Below are 23,174 nucleotides of genomic sequence, written 5' to 3' on the forward strand. Positions count from 1 at the left end.
ATGGGTTATGTAACAGCGTTGTGGCTGCTGCAGTACCTGCTAGGCCTGTAGTCGCTGTCATAATTTTACACACAAACACCGGCACACTGATTCACATCCACACGCACAACAGACACTCAGTGTAACACGATCCTTCTCGGTGGCCTGGCACCGCATCACTCTGTCCTGTCCAACCAGATGCACTCATTATGAGACTCGGTGTGTGTATGTGCGAGTGCGAGAGTGTGTGTGTATGTGTGTGTGTGTGTGTGTGTTTGAGGTCATCAGGTTTCAACTCTTCTCCAACAAGGAGAGGGGAGGGCAGAGTTTTTATTAATGCAGTAGCTTTATGTTGAGTTGTTGCCCCAAAACTGTAGTGCAGTAGTGCAGGAGATTAGAATAAAGACTGAGATTAACAAGCGGAGTCGTAAACTATAAACTGCCCCTCTCCACCTCCCACCTGTCCACAAACACACACACAGACATACATTCATCCCTTCCTAAAGATCAAGTGAAAACTTAGTCTGATTTGTGATGTGAAGAGGACACATATGGGAGGATCCAGCAGAGATCAACATCACTCATTTTCTCTGTCTGTCTTCCAGAGTAACTTACAGTGTGTGAACAGGTTGAAGTTCTGCTGAAGGGGGGAGTTTAGCTATTGAGTTACTTTCGTAAAGTTCCCAAAGTGTTCACTATTGTCACATTTTTTCATGTTTTGCCACCTTTTGCACATAATAATAATAAAAACAAATTTAATTATTTATGCTGCACTTCATGTCTGCCAGGTGCCATTGTTTTGTCATTACTGTACAGTACATGTTGCTTGCACTCCCTGACATGTAACCATAGTTTTAAATCAATAAAAAGTTTGAATCTGAAAAATAAATAATCAAAATTGAAGTAGCAGAGAGTTTTAGATTTTTAGTTACTAGTAGTGGCCGACTGTGAAAAACAAAGGATCCCATTTCTCCCCATAATGAAACCACGGATGTGTGAATACTCCTGCTGGTTGTTGTGTACATGTATGCGATATGATTTGTTGTTCTTTAATTTTAAAAGCCCAATGTGTAAGATTTGTAAGATTTTAATGGTGAGGTTGCAGATTGCAGCCAACTGAATACTGCATGCCTCACCCTCTCCTTTCCAGCATGTAGGAGAAACAACAGTGGCTTGCGAAACTAGGGGAAAGTGATAAGACCATATTATATTCCATTTCTGTCATACTCTGCCAATATTTCACATATACTAACATAACTGCACACATAGTTCAGTCTGTCCATTATGTTTGCATGGACGTTAATCAATACATCCACTAGAGGGTCCGCTCAGAGTCAAAGAAGAAGAGTCAACATGTGGACAGAGAATTCTTTTCACTTGTTAATTTACAACAAACAAAATTTCCAGTACTTACAGAAAAGTTAATATTATTATTTATTTAGTTTTGTGGGGGTTTTGACCCTTTAAGAGTGCTTTCCATGCTTCAAGAACCTTACAAGCAGGTGACGTTGTGGTGGAAACACTCACTCTTCTGTCTGATAACAAGGTGGGTTCTTTAATTTTCATTTTCATTTTAATGGCATGGAAAACCTTTTTTTTCAATCAGCTTCTTATAATGGTTGTGAGGTCTTAGATGAACACAAAGTAATTCGCCAAAGTTGGGCCAGCTTTTGTTACATCACATGAGAGTTTTCTATATTTATTTTTTCTCTGTGTGCTCAGCTATAAAAAGTTAGCACATACTTCTATGCACCAATCAGAATTTGGCAACATTTAAATCAGATGATCAGACAGTTGTTTGCGTCTGTTACCACTGTCAATCAAATCCTATCAAAAGACACCCACACAGTCTTGATGAAGCTGACTGTTCTCTTAATAAATAATGACTAACTTTAATTGTTCCCTATTTAGACGTGAGTTATAATGTTACTGAGAAAAAGTAAAGATTTGGAAGCAAGTTTTCATGGGATTTACAATGTTTCCACCATTTTATGCAAATCATGAAAGATTATCCCTTTTATAAAGGACACATGAGCAACATGAAGTAACGAAATGGAAACAAAAGTGGTCTGAGCCAAAGAATGTTCCCCTTCTGTGTGTGTTTCTGCTCTGCAGCATATTAGCAGGCGTTAATATAAATTCCTGACTCATCATTACCTCATCACACAGTGATACTTTGGCCTGGCATCACAGAAACGACCTGTTGGAGGACCTGCTGATGCATATTAATTCAATGTCTGTCACCAGTTTGTTATGCAAATTGTTCATTATAATGCCACCATTCTTATGCCCATCATGGCCAAATGTTAATCACAAAATGTGCCATTGTGCTCCAAGGCTTCATTTGAATCCATTAACCTAACGGCAACACCTTTAGTTGCCCTTACATCCTTCAACTTCTTGTCTGTGTGTCAGTGCAGCAAGTTGGTGCATTGATGATAATAGAGCTGGACTGGGTTTAATTACTATTTAACCACAGTGTGTCCCAGCAGGTTAGGAGCTCAGCATAGTGAAGACAACCTGAGCACAGAGAGCCATCTCTCTCCAGCAGTGAGGGAGGGGGAGGGGGGGGAATAAATTGGGATGCTTGGCACAGGCCTGGAGGCTCAGTCTCATTTTTTCGATTGCTCGTCTGCTGTAGAGGCTCACGCTTGTCTAGCACACTGTGCAAGTCTGCAAAGTGAGGAAGGCTGCACAACTTTAAGACTCCAACACTGAGACATCTGTATGCTTATTTGTACCACTCACCAGCAAAATATGAATTAGGGGCTGAAATGCACGTGTTTATTTGTCCATATGTCCTTGGAACAATAAATAAAATATATGAGGCTTGGGTGTGTTTATGTATTTGTGTTCCATCCTAAAAACTGTGCAGTGCAGTCTCAAATTTTCCCTATTTTTTAATAAATAATTAAACTGTTGTATACCTTGCAAACACAAAATAAAAGAACTGAACTGAAACTTAAAAGGATAATTTGGATTATTAAAAAAACAAACAAATCAACACCAGTTTAAGTATATGTTATATTTAGAATATTTTCACAGCTTTACTTTGCTGTCCGACAGCCTCTCCTGATGGGAAACCACCTTTATATAAGACAAATATACTTCTCTCCATGTGACTGTTTTCTATATGTTACTGTATACTTGTTTGGTCTACTTACCGCAATCATCTGGGCCACGTAGCTCTCAGGGCCGGTGTATTCGGTCGGATCCTTCACCCTCACCAGCACCAGGAAGTAAAGGTAGTGCCACATGTTGTGTTCGGATTTGATGTGCTCCTCGAAGGACACTGTCTTGTTGTCAAATTTGTCCCTTTCCAACCCTGCAACACATTAGCTGTATTTAATATGAGTTCTTATACTTAATATACTTTTCTTCTGTCACTTCACTGTCATTTGCACAGAGTGTTGGATGAACCATACAGCTGTACGCACCACAGATAAAACAGGTAGTTTTCAGGATCTCCTCCTTTCTTTGCTTCTCACTTCTCAAGTCGGCAAAGGTGTCAATGATGACACCAAAGATGAGGTTGAGAACGATGATAATGACGACAAAGAAGAACAGAAGATCGTAAACCACTCTGGCTGCAAACAGAGGCTCCTGGGTGGTCCAGTTACAGGTAGAACATGAGGAAAATGCATCATTTAACTTTTACAAATGCCATTTATGCATAGTTCATTACAAACAATTACTCATTAAGTACTTAAAAAATATTTTGTTAATTTTGAGGTTGCCTTACCTCTTTAGAGGGTCTCCTGAGAATGTCTCCCACACCTCCTCCATTTCGTAGTCCCTGATTCAACACTGTGATTATACACATGAGCAAAGTGTCGCACACACGCTCTATTCCATCGTCTTCATCTATAACACACAGAACAACATGTGAGAAGAGACAGAATAGGACAGAGTGACAGTGAAGTTAATAGAAAAAATAGATACAATATTTCAAGAAAGTACACGAAAACAGTGGAAAACAAGGGAAATTATGCAGTACTGGTTGCTAAACAGATCAGATCATGAATCTGAATTTGCCTGAAGTGAATTCAATCAGATTGAACTTAGAGTGTGTGAGAAGTTTTAACATGAAAAAAAAACAACAACAACAACAACTCTATCATTCAAATATGGTCTGACCTAATCCAAAAAATTATCACTCAGCTGATTTTCTGAAAATAAAACACCTTGTCACAGGAACAGCTGATAATGGTATGACTCAAGATCAAGTGCATGTCTTCCCTCAACTCCTCAAATATGAGAATGAATAATTAAAAGCTAGGGACTTAAATGAAATATAGCATATTATTTATATCACATATGGCATGTACATGTACTGTAAATGGGAAATGCCATGCACAGCTGCTGAGGACAAAGAGGAGGTGAAGGATGTGGATGAGATCACGTGCGTGCCCCTATGGTGCAGGTGATCCATGGAGACGCAGGAGAATAAACAGGGGTGTGAGTCACCTCCTCTCCCTCATCAAGTTTCTTTGTGCGCACGCCTCTGTGAGTGAGTGTGTGAGTGTGCAAGACACAGTGTATGATTGTGTGTGTCTCAGCGTGTGTTACGTGTGTGAGCAACCTTTCAGGAACTGACTACTGGCGGAAAGGTCACATACACACCCACAGCGCGGTCAAACCACAAAATCTTAAACCATGTCAACTCAGTGGTGACTCAAAAATGTAAAATAAAATAAAATTCAAAGGTCCAGTGTATAAGATTTACAGGGATCTATTGGCAGAAATGGAATATGATATTTATACATACGTTTTCATGAATAAGAATCATTGTGTTTTTATTAGCTTAGAATCAGCCGTGTTTCTACAGTAGCTCAGAACTGACGAACAAAACACTGGCTCTGGACACGGCCTTTTGCATGTTTCACAAGTATCACAGCTATCGTAGCTTCTCCAACACATTTGCAAGGCGAGGTGAGTGATATTCAGCTGGTTGCAGTCATTGATGTATATAGAAATGGACAACATGACAGCCCCCAAAAACTGAAACTAAAACATTTTGATTGCCCCCAGGTGGCTGGTTGCAGTATAGGTCATAAACCCCACCCCCCTCCATACAAATATGTCAAAGACACGTCGCATACACGTCAATTAAATTTCCTCCAAAAACTGTTTCTGTCGTTTTAGGTAATTCTTATCGCGCTGGTGTATGTTCAAATTCGTAATTTTGTAAATTCCTTTAGGTGGGAACTTAATGTTGTGGTTTTAACCCTAATCACTACTGCAGAGACTCTGGCTGCAAATGATGTCACTAGCGCAACATGGAAGCGCTCATATCTGGGATATTTTGGGTTCAGTTTTGTGCAGAGGGTGGAAGTGGAGACACGGAATCCATGTTTCTTTACGTCATTGTTTGAAATCTACAATTTAAAAAAATCTACAATTTAAATCCTACACACTGGTCCTTTAATTTACTTAAATTTTATTTAATCATAAAACTTACCAGGAATAGACTGAGGTGTTGAGACAGGGCAGCTTTCTTTCAAACATGAATCAGGAACTCCTTTGTTACTCAATAACTCCCTTTTTTCTATTCACACAAAAAAGAAAAGAAAAGGGAAAATGTGTAATTGATAAATGCTAACAGCACTGAGAATTTACAGATGAAAGAAGATGGTTTAGATTGTGCTCTAGCAGCAGAACTCCTTCCCGCTAATTCTCATCAGCGCCGGTAAAATCGGCGAGAAAAGATATAGTCAGACATTATGTAAACTGAGGCAGCAGCTGCTGGGTGGGCGGTGAAGTGTTGCTGAAAAAACCTGAACAAATCATTTGCACATCGGCAAAGCCCTGAGCTGCAGAGGAGCTGTACTTGAGTGTGATCAACTCAGGCAGACAGGCAGAAGGAGAGCTGTACACCTGGGTCAGAGTGTCACCAAAAGGGCCTTCTTCCCTGACAGGCAGGAGGACAGGCGGCAAGGCCGGGAGGAGGCAGAGGCAGAGGAGGAGGAGGAAGAAGAAGAGTGGAGAGGACAGGGGGGGCTGAGGCAGGGCGTAAGGGTCACAGTCCCGAGGCGGCAGCAGTGTGGACAGGGTGCTCCTCAGTTTTGATGGAGCTCCGGTCGTGCCTCGGCTCACCCCACAGCAAACAGATCGACAGGCGTGAGCCCAGCTGGTTACATAACCCACCACTGCTCTGCTGTGTCTGCTGCGCTCTATTCAGCAAAACACAGGATGGCGCGGCCACCAGGTTATGCAACAGGTGCACATGTGCTAGCAGGTTGTCTTCCTGACCATCGGAGCACTGTGCCGGAGCTCATTAACACTCCCACACTACACACAGTGTTTTCAAAACATGTGTCTGCAAACGTACATGCAGTATACTGTGCAGTCTACAACTCTTTATGTGAAAATCATATATTGATTGCACAGTTTCTATTGAGAAATTGTAATCCAAAGAGGTTAAAAAGCCAGACAAAACACATTAAAATGTAATATCTTGAACCATCTTATCATATTGAAACCAAGTTGTGCAATCAATTCATTCTGAGCCAAAGAATCCTTTTGATGATTGTCCCGACAGCTCAAAGGTTACTGTCAACAATGTTAAAGTGTCTGTATGTATACATACTCTAGGAGCTACCAAATGCAGAGCTGGCCAGTTATCTTTTTTTGTGTGAAGTTTGAAACTCATTAACTTTTAGGATGTACACTAGGGTGTATTATTGATAAGTTAAGAGCGCAACAATAACACACAGACGACAACACAGAAGTTTATGAGAGGACTGTTCAGGACAGAGTTCAGCTTAAGGACAGAATTTTACAACCTGTAGCTTCACTAGGGCAGAACAGCCACAGTCTAACATAAATAAAAACTATTAAGTCATCAGTGTGCACTGTGTTTAGAATATTTTCAACGCTTCATTATGCTGTCAAAAGCTTTTTTTTTAATTGGGAAACTGTCACTTATGAGCCAAATATTGCTTTTAACACAACAACCAAAGTCCATTGGTAAAATCATTAATTTTACCTCACTGATCATGGGAGATGCTGGACTGCAGCTGCTTAGATCTGTTAGTTTGTTTGTATTATTGCGTGTCGTCTGTGTGAGGCAAAATGACTGATTTCATACATTATTTTGTTTGGAGAGAGCAATATTTGGTGTATTTAATGACAGTTTCCGATTGGAAATGGCTGTGGTGCACCTTTGTTAACTGGTCAAATGTGTTTTCTTGCTGACCCTGTTCACAGCAGTACATTGCTTAGCTTCTGAGCTGGTGCTCCTTTTTGCTTCTCCAAACTGGGGGTGTGCCAACCACCATCTACTGTAGGTAATACATTAACTACGGATATGTACCTCATATGATCCCACATTAAATAATCTGCACTATCCCTTGAATACATCATGGACCTGACTGAACAAGTGGGGGAAGATGGAGGATGACACACACCAAAGGGTCTCACTTGGACTCAAACGTGGACATTGCAATTATTTGGCCAGTGTCATAAAGCACCCCATGAATAATATACTTTTATTTTTCTAAGATGGGAGTCAAGCTACACATCAATGTAAAATCTATTTTACATTGTTGATGATTTTTCTTATTCTCCATATAATAATGGCATGATATTTAATTCAATTTTGTTACTTTGTTTTGTTTGTGTTTATTTGGATGCATAGGTTTGATTGCATATTATATTGTTTAAGTGAGATTATGGTGGTGTGCTTGTGTTTGTTTTGTTTGCCCCTAAAAGAAATCTACTTTACTTTCTGGAAACTGTTTAAGACACAGGGTCTGGTCCCATCACTGTGCATGGCTCAATAAAAATGATGACTAAAGAGTGTTTTAACAGCTGAAGAAGTTCTAACCTGGTGTGTGAAGGCGGTCCACCTCCATGCGGAAGTCGTCTTTGAGGAAGAGGAAGCCAATGATGGAGAAGAAGTAGACGAGAAAGATGGCCAGAACGGCTGTCAGAATAATAGAGCGGCCGTTCCTCGTGACACTCTTTATCACGTTGAGCAACGTCTCCTCTCGGATCACCAGGTCAAACAACTGTGGAGGGAGATCAACATCAGCGAGTCATTAGCAAATTGATTCATTCAGAGTGTTTGAAGTGCTACACTGATCAATCAGTCACAATGACATGGAAGTGAAATGTGCGGGAGATTTCTTACCAAAAAGCTGTAGAAGAACTCATGCACAAAAAGGCCCAGGACACAGATAATGGCGTAGCTCAAATGGTAGATGAAGAGCATGTCCATTACAACTGCTTTGTATCCTCGAGTGAATGTCCCCTGGTTGCCCACAAAACTGACCAGAAAGACTAACTTATTGAACAGCTGAAAGAGAAAGAAATGAGGCTCAGGGATTAAAAAAAGAAGTCATCCACTTTGATGTTTGTGAAAAAAGAGTCAAATCTTCCATCACTTACATTGACAGTACCCAGCAACAGCAGAGCAGGACCGAGGCCCATGGTGTAGATGGCACGTAGGATGAGGGAGACCAGGAAGAACAGGATGCCCCACGGCTTGGGTAATACAGGTAGCAACATGGTGAACACCCCCAACGCCACCCACAGCGAGATATTCCAGAACGGGGACAAGGTGCCTGGACAGAAGAATAAAGGATCAATCATCAGTGCTCTGAAACACTGTGGCATTTTTCTAATGAATTATTAACTTGAGCTAAGAGCTTAACTTAGCACAACACAGTCAGAGGCAACACTTTAAAATGTCAAACAGTGGTCCATAGGGACCGTCAGCTTCTTCGAGTTACAGTGTAAACCACCGAAATGAAGCTCACTTTTCTTTAGGAACCTGAAGTTTTCTGATAATTTATTGATGAAAGAGACTTTCAAGAAATGGGCCCCGTTTACACCCGCATTAACATGTGTCTTGGTGTCTTGATCTGATCACATGTGGGCAGATTATCAGATTATACCACATAAATGTTCACATTTCAGTCACACAACAACAAAACTCAGATTTAAATCCCCTCATATGTCAAGTCAAGTTTATTCATATAGCACATTTAAAAACAACAAGTTGACCAATGTGCTGAAAAAACTCTAGAGCTCAACAATGACTGCCAACTCTTTGAACGTCTCCTGTTCCAGTAGAGAATTTCTCATTTCGTCACTCCATTGATGTTTCAGAAAATACTTATGTAATGAGTTTTAAGCCTGGAAACAAGCCAACCAACTGAATGATGACCATAAAACATTTGATTTGGAGAAAAGAAAAAAGACTGGAAAATGGAAAAAAAAGGCAAAGGTATAAGATTGTGTAGAAGTTATATTAAGAATGAAGGACCTACTCATCCCATAAACCATTGCAAATGATACCACTTCTTATATTTAACTTTTGTCATTTTTATTGTGTTTATATTATTAATAACAGTGTTGCAGTGTTTTAGTTTGTGTATTTAAATTATACTGACTGCAGCATAACAAGATTGTTAGATTGATTCATGTCAGTTACCTAACTAATCAGGCTAATCAAACTTTTCCATGAAAACAGTGAGCTTGGCCAATGAATGACATCACTGTTACACTTGAGGATTGTGGGTCGTGTAGAACGTGACATTGTGAATAAAACATGTTTGTCTTAAAACATGGTTAATATTAATCTGACCTGTAGCTTCTCCAGGAGGATGTACCATCATTTCACAATCTCATAGTTCATACTCAGTTTACCTTGGATGGTTATGACATTATGGCTTATATTCAAAAGTCTACAAATGAAGATGAAAGGAATTTTCATGTCCAGAACATCACTACTGAACTCTACAGCAGGTAAAATTACATCAGTAGCAAAAAATCTACAAATAATTGAAAAAATGGCACAATGATACCAAATAATAATAATGGTAAAATAGTAGGAAATATCAAAATATGTAAATATAGTATCAATTTGTAAAAAAAATATTAAACACTAACCAGAAAGAGTGACAAAAGGCCATTAAAAACATGAACATGACTCGTGGCTCACAACATGATTCATTTTACAGAGCCTGAACGCAATCTCGGTTGACAAGTGTACAGACGGAAAGTGGAATAGTAGGTTAAAGTAATATAAACACAGGTGTTACCCAGGTTAACCTCAGGGTGAAACTGGGTAAAGCTATGCAGGCCAACAATCTCAACATATCCATAAAGAAGATTAAAGTCAAAGTTATCTCACCACAGCGGGTGCAGCTAGAGTGCAATGGAGATTTCACTGAAACACATTTTGTGCAGGAATAACCTGTCCTGAAGTCAAATCAGGCCAGGACGTGGAAACACCTGGGTGGGTGGACGATGGGTGTGTCAGGTCTTTAAATAAATCTAACCTCAGGTGACACAGGGTCAGATGGAAACACAGAGTGTAACAAAGTCCAAAAAAACAACAGGTGTTTTCACAGCAAACTTTGAACCACATTTGTACAGATTTTTATGATAAATTTAAAATTTATTTGAATTAGGGTGCAGCGAACAATTATAAATGATCAAATTAACTGTTATTACAGTGTCAGAAAATGGTGATGAAAAATGCTGATCAATGTTCCTCAAATTTGTTTTTGTCCACCACCTAAATTCAGTTTACTTTCACTTAAGAAACCAAATTTGAGAAGCTGAAATCACAGAATTTAGATTTTTTTTTCTAAAAAAAAATATATATATTAAAATTATTATCAAAATAGTTTTTTGATTAATTTAATAGTTGACAACTAATTGATAAATAGATTAATTGTGCAGCTTTGATTTAAATATAGCATTCATATTAAACATTTATACTGTCATATCTGCAGTACGTTTCTGAAACATGTCCAACAGCTTAGATGTAGTTTTACTCGGAGGTCAAATAATGTTGGTGGAGGGTGTTTATCACACTCACAAGGAAAATAAATCATGGGTTTGAGAAAGTATGCAATTAATTAAAAGAAGAAGCTACAGTTCTAAGCAGTGTCAACCTAAGTTAGCTTTAGCATTACCAAATGACCAGGACATCTGTGGGTCAGCCTTAAGTCGACATATTACACATATAATTTGTAGCAGTAAAAAACAAAAACAAAAAATAATAATCAGAAATTCTTACCCTCATCTCCATCATCACCAAAGGGGTAGAAGACAGCCACGGCGATGTTGAGCAGACAGGCCAGGTAGAAGGAGATGCTCCCCCACAGAGAGATGTGGCGTGAGAACCAGAACAGAGCCTTATTTTCTGCACAAACACAACAGGAAGCATAAATACGTGGAGACAAAGTCAGCACACAAAGTCGCTGCGGGCCCTTCAATTTATTCTGGAATAACAATAACCAGACACTCTGGGTCATAATCATGATTTCCATCCTGCAGCCTGCTTCTGCTGTCACCATCATTATTTTCTGAGAGCCGGATTCAGAATATAAAGACTTACTGCGGATCTTCTTCTGCCACCGCATCTCGTTGTAGAGGTTGTCAAACTGCTGGAAGAAGTCGTTAACCTTGCTGCCCTGGTCGTCTCTCTCTGTGGTGGTGAACACACGCATCTTGGACTCCTCGGTGAGGTACTCGCAGATGTTGGGGACTGGAAACACTATCTGCTCCATGGTGCGGTCATGACGCACAATCTGGGAGAGGTCCAGTAAAGCCTCATTACAGGTTTAACAGTAAATGCGATTTGCTTGTTACATTAAGTTTTAGAGATTCAGTGGATAAATGGATGAAGGGATGATGAGGAGTACCTCTATCTGAGCTGTGTGATTGGCATAGTAATGAAGGGCGTCATCCTTCTCATGGTCAGAGTCCACCCCTGACCCCGACCCTGGCCTCAGGCTCTGCTGCAGGATTTTACTGTGCCGGGCCAGCTGGGTTACATAAACAACATGTATTTAATTAACTTACATGGCACTCAAGGAGGGACTTACACTGGTCCTCAAGGAAACGTTCTGTGTCAAACCTAAAGTCTTTAAATAATAACCTAATTTTCCTAATTCTGCCCATGATTCTCCAGCCTACTAACAACAAAACTTGCTTATGGACACATCAGACCACTTAATGAGAGTTAAAACAACACAATACAACTTGACATGACAATAAGAAGACAGACAACCAAAACAAAGGACTCTCTTTTAGCTCTGTTTTGGAAAAATGTGTCTCTTTATCTGCTAAATCTCCCACTATGTTGTCCAGCTAGTAAACTTACTGCTTGGTGCTGAGCAGGTAGTGTACAGTTTGGGTGGTTCTCTGAACATTTATCAGCTATCTGCATTTGTCCATTACCAGTTTTTTTTTTTTGGGGTGGACTTTTGTCATTTTATTTTGCTAACTTAATGGTCTGCACAAGTGACAGCTGCTACTCGGGGATGCGCTCTCATTCAGCTGCACAGCACACACCCACAGCCGGAGGACGAGGGAGAGGAAAACAGCCTGTAGAGTTAGAATATTTTCACATCTAACGAAGGGGAGTAAGGATTTATTTTGACTAAACCAGAGCTGGTGATTGTTGGAACAGGAGAAAGACTAACCAAGACAGTTTTGATGAGTTTTATTTTGCTTTCTGTCAAGTTTGAATGAAATGTGTTCAAGTTAACAAGGCAATTATAAGCACATCTCAGTTCGATAAAAGAGAGAGACTTGAATTCAGAAAGTGTACGGTTGTATTTTCAAGATTATTAAGAAAAATAGGTCTGAGAATATTTACTTTCTTGCCACTTTGTGAATTTATTTAGTCGTTTTGGCATAGTGAATGTGCACATAGCATACATAACATAGCAAAATTGTTGCTTGCACACATATCCCAGCTGATAATTGGGAGGATGTTAGGAGATGTGTGTGTGTGTCTGTGTGTGTGTGATATTGCCCAACCCTAGTGTACAGTGGGTCTCTTTCACTGAATACAGCTGCCTGCTGCAGCCAAAAATGACACTATGAAAGTGGTGAAAGAGAACCAAAACAGTAAAGTTGCCAGAGAGACAGCTAAACAATGAGCTGAAACTCAGCATCATAAATTTCACTTTTTGTTTAGCTACATCCCAGTCTTTTTTGTTTTGTTTCATTTTTTTTTTATTTACATCTTACAGTTTTTCTTTCCTTTTTTCAGCTTCTCTGTGTTATAGATAAAAGTTTGTGTTAGAAATGTGCCACATTGTTGTGTGAGGATTTTTTTAAGGCAGCCACCCTGTAATAGTGGACACTGTGATGTGAGATTATTTTTGTTTTTCTTTTTTCTCCTTTTTTCAATGTACTTGCTTCTATTTAATGTACAATTTCCAGAACAGGGCAAAAAATATGGAGTTTTTGTAATTCCCTTTCTGTGAATCCTGTGGTTGCCAGTGAAAAAATATGTACAGTAGTTTTGTTTATTTACTAACTCATTATTTATTTCTTATCTTACACGCAAATTACACACAAATTACAATGAATGGCAGCTGCCCTGAGGAGCAAATACCAGATAATATGGATATGTATGTGTGTGTGTGTGTGTGTGTGTGTGTGTGTCTGCGTGCGTGTCAGAAATGAGCAATACTTTATTGATTCCCAGGGGGATTTTGGGTTACATTACAGTTGCTCCTATTCAAGAATATATATATACACATAAGCATAGAGGAATTAGAGGAAATATGTAAAAATAATAATATGAAATATGTAAAAATATTTGGACAACAATAGGTGGGTGTTTCCACTTTCTGAGGTAAAATATACATCTATATATATATATATAGATGTATAACAACAGTTGAACAGTGAAAAGAAAATCCTTATCATGATGAAACTCGTCTGTTGGTTGGACAAAAATAACCTGTTTGACGCTTGACTCTAAAGAGGCAGAAGTGAAAACCTGCTAGACTCTGTCTGCCCTCTCCCACGGACATAAACTGCAGACAAATGCAGACACACACACAATACAACTACTTCCCCAGTGGAACATTTCTTTACTGGACCAGGCAAACCACATTTGTTTAGTAATACAGCAAGTACTGCCTGCTTCACTGAACACCTACGTCTGCAGAACCAGTGTCACATCCTGAAAGCTAATTTTAGAAACCTGGCAGAGCAACCCGCTCATAGAAGAGCAGTCTTCCATCATTTCACACAGAGGACACATTTAAATAGGAGCATGCGTGTGGACACACATCAACTGGAGCCACGCACGGCCCTGATGTCTGCAGAACACCGGACAGACAGAGAGAGTGAAAGGAAATGCAGTTATTCCTCTGTCACAGACAAAAACAAGCTCGGGCATTTTTATTACCTGGTGGGCCAGGATGTAAATGTTGTGTCCAACATCTCTGGGCTTGATCTGGTCCCCAACACTGTCCTCATCGTCCTCACTCTCCAGACCCTGGGAGTAGGCTTCCTTCATTACATCCACCTGATGCACAAAAGTCATGAAAGTTACTGCTACTCATAGTAGCAGAGGTGGGACCAAGACATTGTTTTGCAAATCACAAGTAAGCCTGAGGTCTTTGCAATCATAGTTCCAAGTCCAAAACCTTGAGTTTCAAGTCCAAAACAAGTCATAAGGCGCTCTTCTCCATATCTAATGCCATTTTAACGACAGAGCTGTGACTCACCATTCTTTGTGCAACTTCAAATTGCTGTGTCTCTGTCTGTAATGTGCCGTTTTTTGTTGACCACCTTGTAGTTTTTGTATTAATGAAAGAAATTATTCCTGGGATAATTTTTTCAACTGAAGCTCAGAGAGGTAACGTTAGCTCTTCATGGTTCTCACCTAAAACTTGATTGGGTGCTGTTGGACTGGTTGAAACCGGAGCTGGGGAATAAACTGTTGACTCGCTGGGAATGAACTGTGTTAACTTTAGTTGATTCGGGAAATTAAGGGAAATGAATTGATACCTGGCACACATTTTTAATAACATATTTCCTTTTGGCTTGGCGGAAGGCATCAAGTATTTCAGGTCAAAAGGCTCAAGTCCAAGTGAAGTCAGGAATCACTGGTTTCTAAGTCAATTTGTCAATTTGATTTTTTTGAGTCTAAAGTCATCAAATTAGTGACTCGAGTCCATGTCATGTGACTCAAGTCAACACCTTTGCATTGTAGATTTTATATGGGACTAAGTTATATATGTGTGTGTGTAAATATGCTGATACACACTTACCAACTCAGTGGGTCTCATCTTGTAGAGAATCTTCTCTGCGTTCTCGCTGTCATGGCGGCTCTCCATGATGGCCAGGAGGAGCTTAGAAGCATTGTTCTACAACAAGAAAGCCTTCACCAATGAGCCTTCACATTTTCGTCAACTACGAATTACAGAGCTAAATTATTTAGGAATGAATGACGCGACTTATGCAAACCATTTGAATGCTGCAATTTCCTTATTAAAACATCTGCAGACATTGTAGCTAACAAACATATACCATCAAATGGAAAAAAAACAGGAGGTACAACACTTTCTCCTCAGAAAAATATGGCTCCATTTATAGATGACATTTTTTGCCACTGCTCTTTTAAACATTTGAGAATTGGTAAAAGTGCCTCTAGTTATCTTGTTCCCGGCCTCTAGCACTATAGATAATTACTGCGGTACTTTAAAGCAAACCCTTAGTATTACTCTGGTAGCAGCAGTGTCAGCGGCTGTGTGTCATAGCGAGCGACGTCTCAGGGCTTTCAGAGACACCTGCTACTCACCTTGAGCTCCAGCACCAGGTCCAGCCGATGCTTCCCCAGGGGGTTGATGGAGTTGACAATCAGCGCTATAATAATGTCAATGCCATTTGACTCATGCTTGGCTATACAGGTCTGGAAAAAAAACAAGAGGGGTATAGTTAGAGTGACAGCACATCAGACAACAACACACTTTCAGTCACACTTTGTGACAGTCAAAGGGACAGTTTGGATTCTCTGAAGTGAGGCTATATGAGGCACTTATCCATAGTCAGTGACTTACCTACAGGAGGAAAGAATATCAATATCAGTTTCAGTGCATGCTATATTTACAATATTTCCCCCACTTTACTTTGCTGTCAGACAGCTTTTTCCAATTGGAAACCACTACTATGAGTCAAATGCTGCTCTCTCCAGAGCAACCAGACTCCTCTGACAAAATCAGTAATTTTACCTTGCAGAAATTGGGAGTTGCTGGTCTATTGCTGCCTCAATCAATAGATTTGTTTGTGTTATTGCATGACTTGGTAAGTCTCAATTAACCTCTTTAAACACCAAAATCACAGAACAACAAAGAAACAGTTTGAGGTAGTGATATTTGGCTTATATAACAGTGGTTTTCTGTCAGAAAAGGATGTCTGAAGGACACATAAAACAGTAAACACACACTTAACTGACATAGATTTTTTTAATGGCTAAAATACTTCTTGCTGCTCATTCTATTCACAGCAGTAAACTGCATTACTTCCTACATCAGTACTCCTGCTGCTTCTCCTACTGTTGAGAATACGCTGACTATCAATATAAACCTCATATAAACCTACTTCAAAAAACTACTATTACTTTAAAGAATATTCCTTTACAATCTCTGATTCTGAAAATTCCACAATATGTTCACTGCATCAGACTGCCCATCTCAAGCAGTTTTGAAGTCTCTGCAAGTTGATTTTGATTGTATATCAATATGAAAATAGACAAATGATGTCCTGGAAAGAAGGAAATCGGCATAGACTGGTTAGCAATAATGCTTAATAGGCTATAACATTCAAAACTACCAAAACTATGTTGCCTTTCTACATGGAAAAGACAAAATTCAAGTTATATCATCAATAAATGGCCAAAATATCAGGGAGTACAGTTTCATCATCCTGTTTAATACTTTATTAATTACCTACTTAACTATTCACCACCATTAACTCTAAACCAACCGCTAGTCCTCCTACCTGGTTTTCATGGCAGGGGCCCTGGCAGTACTCTGTGATGGTCTCCAGGGTTTGTCGAACCAAGTCCACATTACTTTCATTTATATAAAGGCCCAGCAGCCCAAGGCCCCCGGTGGTGCTTCCACAAATACAGTCCAAAAACTGAAGAGTCTCACACACCAGATTGTAGTTTGTCTTGTTGTTCTGGTTGCGCAGAAAGTTCTGGATTCAGAGCAGAGAAACAACAGTTAATGAGCATTTAATTTAACAGCAGTTGGACTTCAAGGTTCTTAATGTCAATTGTACCTGCAGCTCTGAGTTGTGGTTCTCACAGAGCAGCTGGAGGTAACGTAGGATTGGTTTCATGATGGTGATGGCTGGGCTCATTTGGGTTTCTTCCAAAGCTTCCTCAGCCCCGATTATCTCACTGCTGTGGCCGAGGCCTTCAAGGTCGGGATCGATCTCCTTTCTGAAGGCACAGAAGGCCTTTGAGGTCACTGAGGAGGCCTCCTTCAGCTGCCCTCGCATATCCTCCCTCATATGAAGCCCTGAGTCTTTCCCTAGAGCACATATAAAAGGATGTATGTATACAAATCATCATTAGCTGTTTATTAATGGACAGTACAATTACATTTGGCAGAAGATGGGTCTTTGTAAATTGAAGGAGGAAAAAATGCAAAAGGTTACCATGATCAATGATGACATTCTAGACTTATTAAACTCAGAGACCCCCCTCGATGAGTGGGCAACTATTGAGTGGGGTTCTGCAGCATGAAAGTACCCGATCTTGATACAATGGCCTTTTGATAGGCTTGTGATGTGGGCCGTCACATGGCCTCTGACATGTGACTGAAGGAACTGGGAACAACAGTCTGCTCAGAGGTCAACAGAGCGACAAAGATCATTCTGGATTTATCCTCAACTATTGTTTAAACTCCAGGCTGAGCTGAAGTTGACGACCACACATACTGGAGAAGCATTAAGGTTTTCAAGTTTATATTTGAGCCTATTTTGTGGCTTTTTATTCAATCTGAACCTGTTTCTATGGAAATTCAGTTCACTTTATATAAACCTAAACTGTCTGATGTGCTTTTCAGACAGTACAGGAGCCACAGTGTGTTTGCTGTAATTCCAGCTCAGAGAGGTTAAAATGATAATTGTTTGACTGTACCTTTCTTGAACCTGATGCTACTGACGTCACTGTCATCATCCCTTTTTCGGCAGCTGAGCTCAAACATGTTGACGGACACGGTGGCTCGGATTTCTTGTTGGGCCAAACGCATGCGGTCATAGAAAACCTTAAAGAACCTCTCGGACTTCTTCTGTTTGTACAGCTGGTTATAGAAGGAGTTCTGCACAGGAAGCAGAGAGGTTATCAACATAAATCTAAATCTGTGGCACAGACATAAAGGTTCTGAGAGTCTGAGTCACCCACCTGTATCTGTGTGTTTCCGCCCTGCAGAAGGGCAATACCCAGCAGGATGCTCTCCTCAAACACCCGGTCGTTCTTGGTGTTGACAATGAGGTCAATCACCAGCTCTGATGCCCCGACGTTGTCCAAGAGACACTGGATCTCCACCATACTGCTGCCTGGCTTGTCGGAGTCCAGCATTGCAGAACCTCCTGCAGAGGTTGAATATTATATATAATATTTAACATGATGGGAGTTGGGAGTTCATCTGACAAATGGTGTGAATGTATGCGACAGGTCAAATGTTCGCATGCTGGGTGTGAAGGCATGACATGTGTAAATAAAACGATTTTTCTTATTTCACCACATTTCCTGCAGCCTTTTGCAATGTGTTAATTCCACTCATTCATATTGTGATATGACGGAAATATGATTTATCAGTCTGCACAACTACAACTCCACCACTGTTTGGACATAAATACTATATTTATGTGCTGCTTAAGGAATTGCTTTAGCCAGATTCAAAGTCTGCCAGCAATTGTCAAACAGCACTTGTCCTCAGAAGCAGAGCGCTGTCATGTTAGCTGCTGTTGTTTCCTCTGCACTGAGTAGTTATTGCAGTGTCTACTGGGTTTATTTGGGGTTCTCTGTACCTCCGGATGACGGCTTGACAAAGCCGCCAGATGAGCTGTTTCCACTCCCAAGCTCTGACTTGGAAAGAAGCTTTTGATTTCCAAAGTAGCGTGTGAGTAGAATCTTTCTCAAGTCGTTTCCCTGTGGAGACAAAAATCATGATGTTAAATCCATATCACAGTCTGAGAGTGCACCAGCCTCAAACTAGGAAATTCACATTTTAACACATTTAGGAAAAAGTAGCATTTTGTGAGGCATAACCATAAAAAAAACTTCAAAATGAGGGACACATTATGAGATGTCCCATCCAAGAGAACATTGTGGTGTGGTGTATTCACTGGAATGAAATCCATCCAATCTTTCAAACACGGGGGCTGAGTGGATTTCATCTTACACCTAATAGGAATGATCAATGTCATCCCATGATGCATTTCTTTCTTGATGGGAGCAGTGGCTTCCAGGGTGACAATGCTCTTATCAACAAAGAAATTGGAGCCTCTCATTGAGGAGCATGACAATAACAGTGTTGTCCGATAACGAGATTCTAATTGAGCATTTATGAAAGATTCGGAGACGGCAGCAAAGATAGAAAAAAAAAAGTTAAGCTAACCTCTCCATCTTAGGTTTGTTATAATTAATGATGATCTTTCCTGAAATCTTTTATATTTATGTTTTTCTTCACTCTATCTTGAACATGAGACAAGAGCATGAAAGTTTGACATCAACTTAACCTTTGTGAGTGAACAAAGAGCAGAGAAACGCTGACATCATAAACATACATCATGACAAATAGGAGGCTGCATGTGTTAATTTCTGATGTTTTATGTATATGCACAAAACAAGACATTACCAAACACCACTTTGCCTCTGGCTAACCCTTTATCTATCGCCTACATTTATTGTCTTTCTATCTCTCACAAATATCTCTCATGACATTTGACGCAGACAAGCCGAAATGAGATTAAAGGATTCATGGAGATAATCTCCTGCTGTGGTTGTGTAATCGAAGTGCGAGAGTGATTGACAGGTGGATGACTTGCATTGCGCCTGTCACCACCTACAGTATATGTTTTTTGTGCAACAGCAGCAGGTGGGGCCAGCGGATGGATGGATGGATGGATGGATGGATGGATGGATGGATGGATGGATGGATGGATGGATGGATGGATGGATGGATGGACAGAATATGACCACAAAGGGTGGCCCTCATCAGTTTCTATGGCAACCTAATAACTCAGAATGGCCTTGTTTTGATGACACCTCACTGCTGTTATTGATCGGCAGAATGGAAGGATGGGTGAATAGATGGACAAGCAGATTGATTGAGGGTGGAGCAAAAGCATGAAGGGACTGTCGTGAGCCACCTGTGGTTTCCATGGAAACATGTTAGCTGGACAATCAGCCTTCCCTTGGCATACAGGTGGTGGTCAAAATAGCAGGAACACTTGAAAATACTAAAGCTCTGCAGTACATTCAGTTTTGATGGAGCTCATACTGTGGTGGTTCGGAGATGTTAACTCCATGAACCTTAGGCTGTAATTTGAGGTGTTCAGTTGACTAAATGTTCATCACAAACAATTTTAATAGGTCAAACTATATAATCAAGTAGCACCTTTATCAAACAGAAACTCCTCTGGTTTCAGCTTCACAAATATGACTTTTTGCTGGTTTTCTCTTTCTTTTTTGTATAACTGAAAATTAAATATGTTTTGACTACTGATCATACAACAAGGACAACTAGAGCTCTGAAGATTTATTGTTTAATCAAGAAATGAATGGGCAGATTAATCAATAACAACAATCCACTGCAGAGATAGATACTAAAAGTTTAAAGGACTGGCTCCACTGGTGACCAAGCACCCAACATTTGGTCCAAATGTAAACTTGACACACATGAGCACAATCTCCCATAAACGTGACATTTGCATTGTCCAGTATTGTCTTCATTAAATAAGTAGGGATGTCCCTGAGAAAGATATTGTCTGAATGACAGCACATGTTGCTCCAAAACCTGTGTGCCTCTTGCAGCAGTATGGGCTTTTCAGATGGGGGCCATTGATGTGCCTCGCAATTCATTTTCAGTCAGAGGCAAATGGTCAGGTAGAGGGATTCGGGCAATCACACAGGCGGATTGACACGTGGATGCAATCCCTTAAGAGTTGTGCAGTCGTGCTTGGCTTATGCACATGCCTGTAGCCAGAGTTAAATTTTCCTGAACTTTTTCCTGCTTGACGCACAGCTACAATGGATGAGAAGCTGATCCTTGCTGTCTGTGAGTTACTTGAAATATGCAACAGTTTTAAAAAACTTACAGGGACATAAACAGAAGGGCATCAGGGCAAGACTGGATATATCAAGTATATGTAGCAGTGGCTCTGGGTGACAGTAGTGCACAGAAGCTGTTTGCCTGGTTACAACGCGCCTGGCGTTTACTCGCGGAGCACTCAGGAGGTGACGAGGTGATGGGGAGGTGAGACCCTGTGCAGTGAGATCCCGTGGATCCCAGCAGGTAAGCAGGCGTCATGTTGCTCCCCATCTGAAAAGGCCGTTCATAGGGCCTTCACAGATGTGCAAGTTACCCATGATGCCATGGGCACTAACACCCCCCCAGTACCATCACAGATGCTGGCTTTTCCTCTTTAGCCTGGAGGACAAGATGTCCATGATTTCCAAAAGCAATTTGAAATGTGGACTCATCAGACCACAGTTCACTTTTCCATTATGTGCCAATCTATTTCAGATGAGCTTGGCCCAGAGAGGTTGGCTGCATTTCTGGATGTTGTTGATATATGGCTTTCACTTTACATGGTAGAGTTTTAATTTTCATTTGTAGATGCAGTGAACAACTGTGTTTACTGGCAACAGTTTTCTGAAGCATTCCCAAGCTGATATTACTTAAGTAGTCCTTAATATTCTTTATACAGTCATGTAGTTCTTAATGCAGTGCCACTTAAGGGGTCAATGGTCACAAACATGATGTTGGTTTTTGGCCTTGTGCCATACGTGCAAAGATTTCTCTGGATCTTTTAATGATATCATGGATTGTAGATGGTCAAATTCTGAAATTCCTTGGAGTTGTGTACTGAGAAATGGTGTTCTTAAACTGCTGGACTATTTACCCACTCGGTACAAAACACAGCATCCCAACTGTTTTGGAAGTGTACAATGTTGAACTAAAAGGTGCAAAGTAATCAGGATGTTTGTGGAACTACATGTTTGTTTTGTTAAAGGCAGGCCACATGAGGCCACCTACATGGAATATTTCGTGGTCAGACAGTAACTTTTTGCAGCTAAGGGCCATGGTTAATGTTTATGTTCCTCTCACTTAATGCAGCTTGTCTGTATTTTAAACATTTTGCTTTCATTGCATTACATAATTTTGCTGTTTTTGCAGCTGACACACCGACAATTATCTGGCCTCTCTGTCCCTTTGCAAGTTCCCTTATTGTGATTGTCACACCTCTATAAAAGCTGAGACTTGCTGCTAATTGGTATTCAGCTTAATGTGACTCATTGTTTAGCTGGATTTGTGAACATTTACAGTAATCGCTACTTACAGTACATTTCTTGCGCATTGCGAGCACTGCAAAACTGTAACCTGGCTCAAGAAAAAATGTAACATTGAAACTGATTTATCAAAGTGAAATACCAGTCACTATTGATAGTCTCCAAACTTCTCTCTCTCTCTCTCTCTCAAAAAAATAAAAATAAAAATAAAAAAAATAAAAAGACCAGATCAATAATTTGACAGTGAGAGATCAGACAACTGAGGCACCTCTGTGTCCAGGTACGGTCCAGCTGAAGAGCCTCAAACTAAGTGCACTGAAGAGGGAAGGTATGGCGGAGCACGTGTAGCTGATGCTCCCTGTGTCAGTAAACACTCCATCTCATCTGCAGTCAGCAGAGACACTTGTCTGCCTGCACTGTCTGGCTGACTGTCTCACAAACACACACACACACACACACACACACACACACACACACACACACACACACACACACACACACACACACACTCACAAACACACACACACACACACACACACACACACACACACACACACACACACACACACACACACACACACGCACACACACACACGCACACTCTTCTTAAACTGAAGGTGAGCATCCATTGAGCGAGCCTCTCTCATTTCCACATGGGCACATTCCCACTGCAACTACAAACCAAGCACTACACTCCATAATGCATCCCAATGCACACTTTTTTGACTGATTGCAGATTGAATCACATTTGACTCAAAATTTCCCCTTTCCTGACAGAGGATGCGCTGGCTTTACACTACTCTCAAACACCAGTGAAAGAAACGCTTCGGCAGGGGAAGCTGAAAAAGGGGGTGACAGGGGGTGACAGGTTTTTGCTCTTGTTCGCCTCCCTTCT

General features: G+C 40.5%; 1 protein-coding gene across 1 annotated transcript in view; it reads right to left on the reverse strand.

Annotated features, from left to right (window-relative positions):
* itpr2 (inositol 1,4,5-trisphosphate receptor, type 2) overlaps positions 1-23,174 on the reverse strand; it is an 82,118-nt gene that overhangs the window by 10,146 nt on the left and 48,798 nt on the right. The window contains exons 38-55 of the mRNA XM_084735156.1: positions 18,793-18,913; positions 18,164-18,351; positions 17,900-18,080; positions 17,035-17,288; positions 16,750-16,950; positions 15,551-15,661; positions 15,021-15,116; positions 14,153-14,272; positions 11,643-11,765; positions 11,336-11,528; positions 11,015-11,140; positions 8,371-8,546; positions 8,114-8,278; positions 7,808-7,991; positions 5,441-5,527; positions 3,722-3,843; positions 3,417-3,582; positions 3,144-3,304 (exon numbers count right to left, since the gene is read on the reverse strand). Of these exons, the coding sequence (XP_084591282.1) occupies positions 3,144-3,304; positions 3,417-3,582; positions 3,722-3,843; positions 5,441-5,527; positions 7,808-7,991; positions 8,114-8,278; positions 8,371-8,546; positions 11,015-11,140; positions 11,336-11,528; positions 11,643-11,765; positions 14,153-14,272; positions 15,021-15,116; positions 15,551-15,661; positions 16,750-16,950; positions 17,035-17,288; positions 17,900-18,080; positions 18,164-18,351; positions 18,793-18,913 (2,775 nt within the window). The remainder of the gene's footprint in view (positions 1-3,143; positions 3,305-3,416; positions 3,583-3,721; positions 3,844-5,440; positions 5,528-7,807; positions 7,992-8,113; positions 8,279-8,370; positions 8,547-11,014; positions 11,141-11,335; positions 11,529-11,642; positions 11,766-14,152; positions 14,273-15,020; positions 15,117-15,550; positions 15,662-16,749; positions 16,951-17,034; positions 17,289-17,899; positions 18,081-18,163; positions 18,352-18,792; positions 18,914-23,174) is intronic.

Source organism: Lutjanus erythropterus, chromosome 13, assembly GCF_056507025.1.
Source record: "Lutjanus erythropterus isolate fLutEry1 chromosome 13, fLutEry1.hap2, whole genome shotgun sequence".
In the NCBI taxonomy this organism is placed as follows: Eukaryota; Metazoa; Chordata; class Actinopteri; order Lutjaniformes; family Lutjanidae; genus Lutjanus; species Lutjanus erythropterus.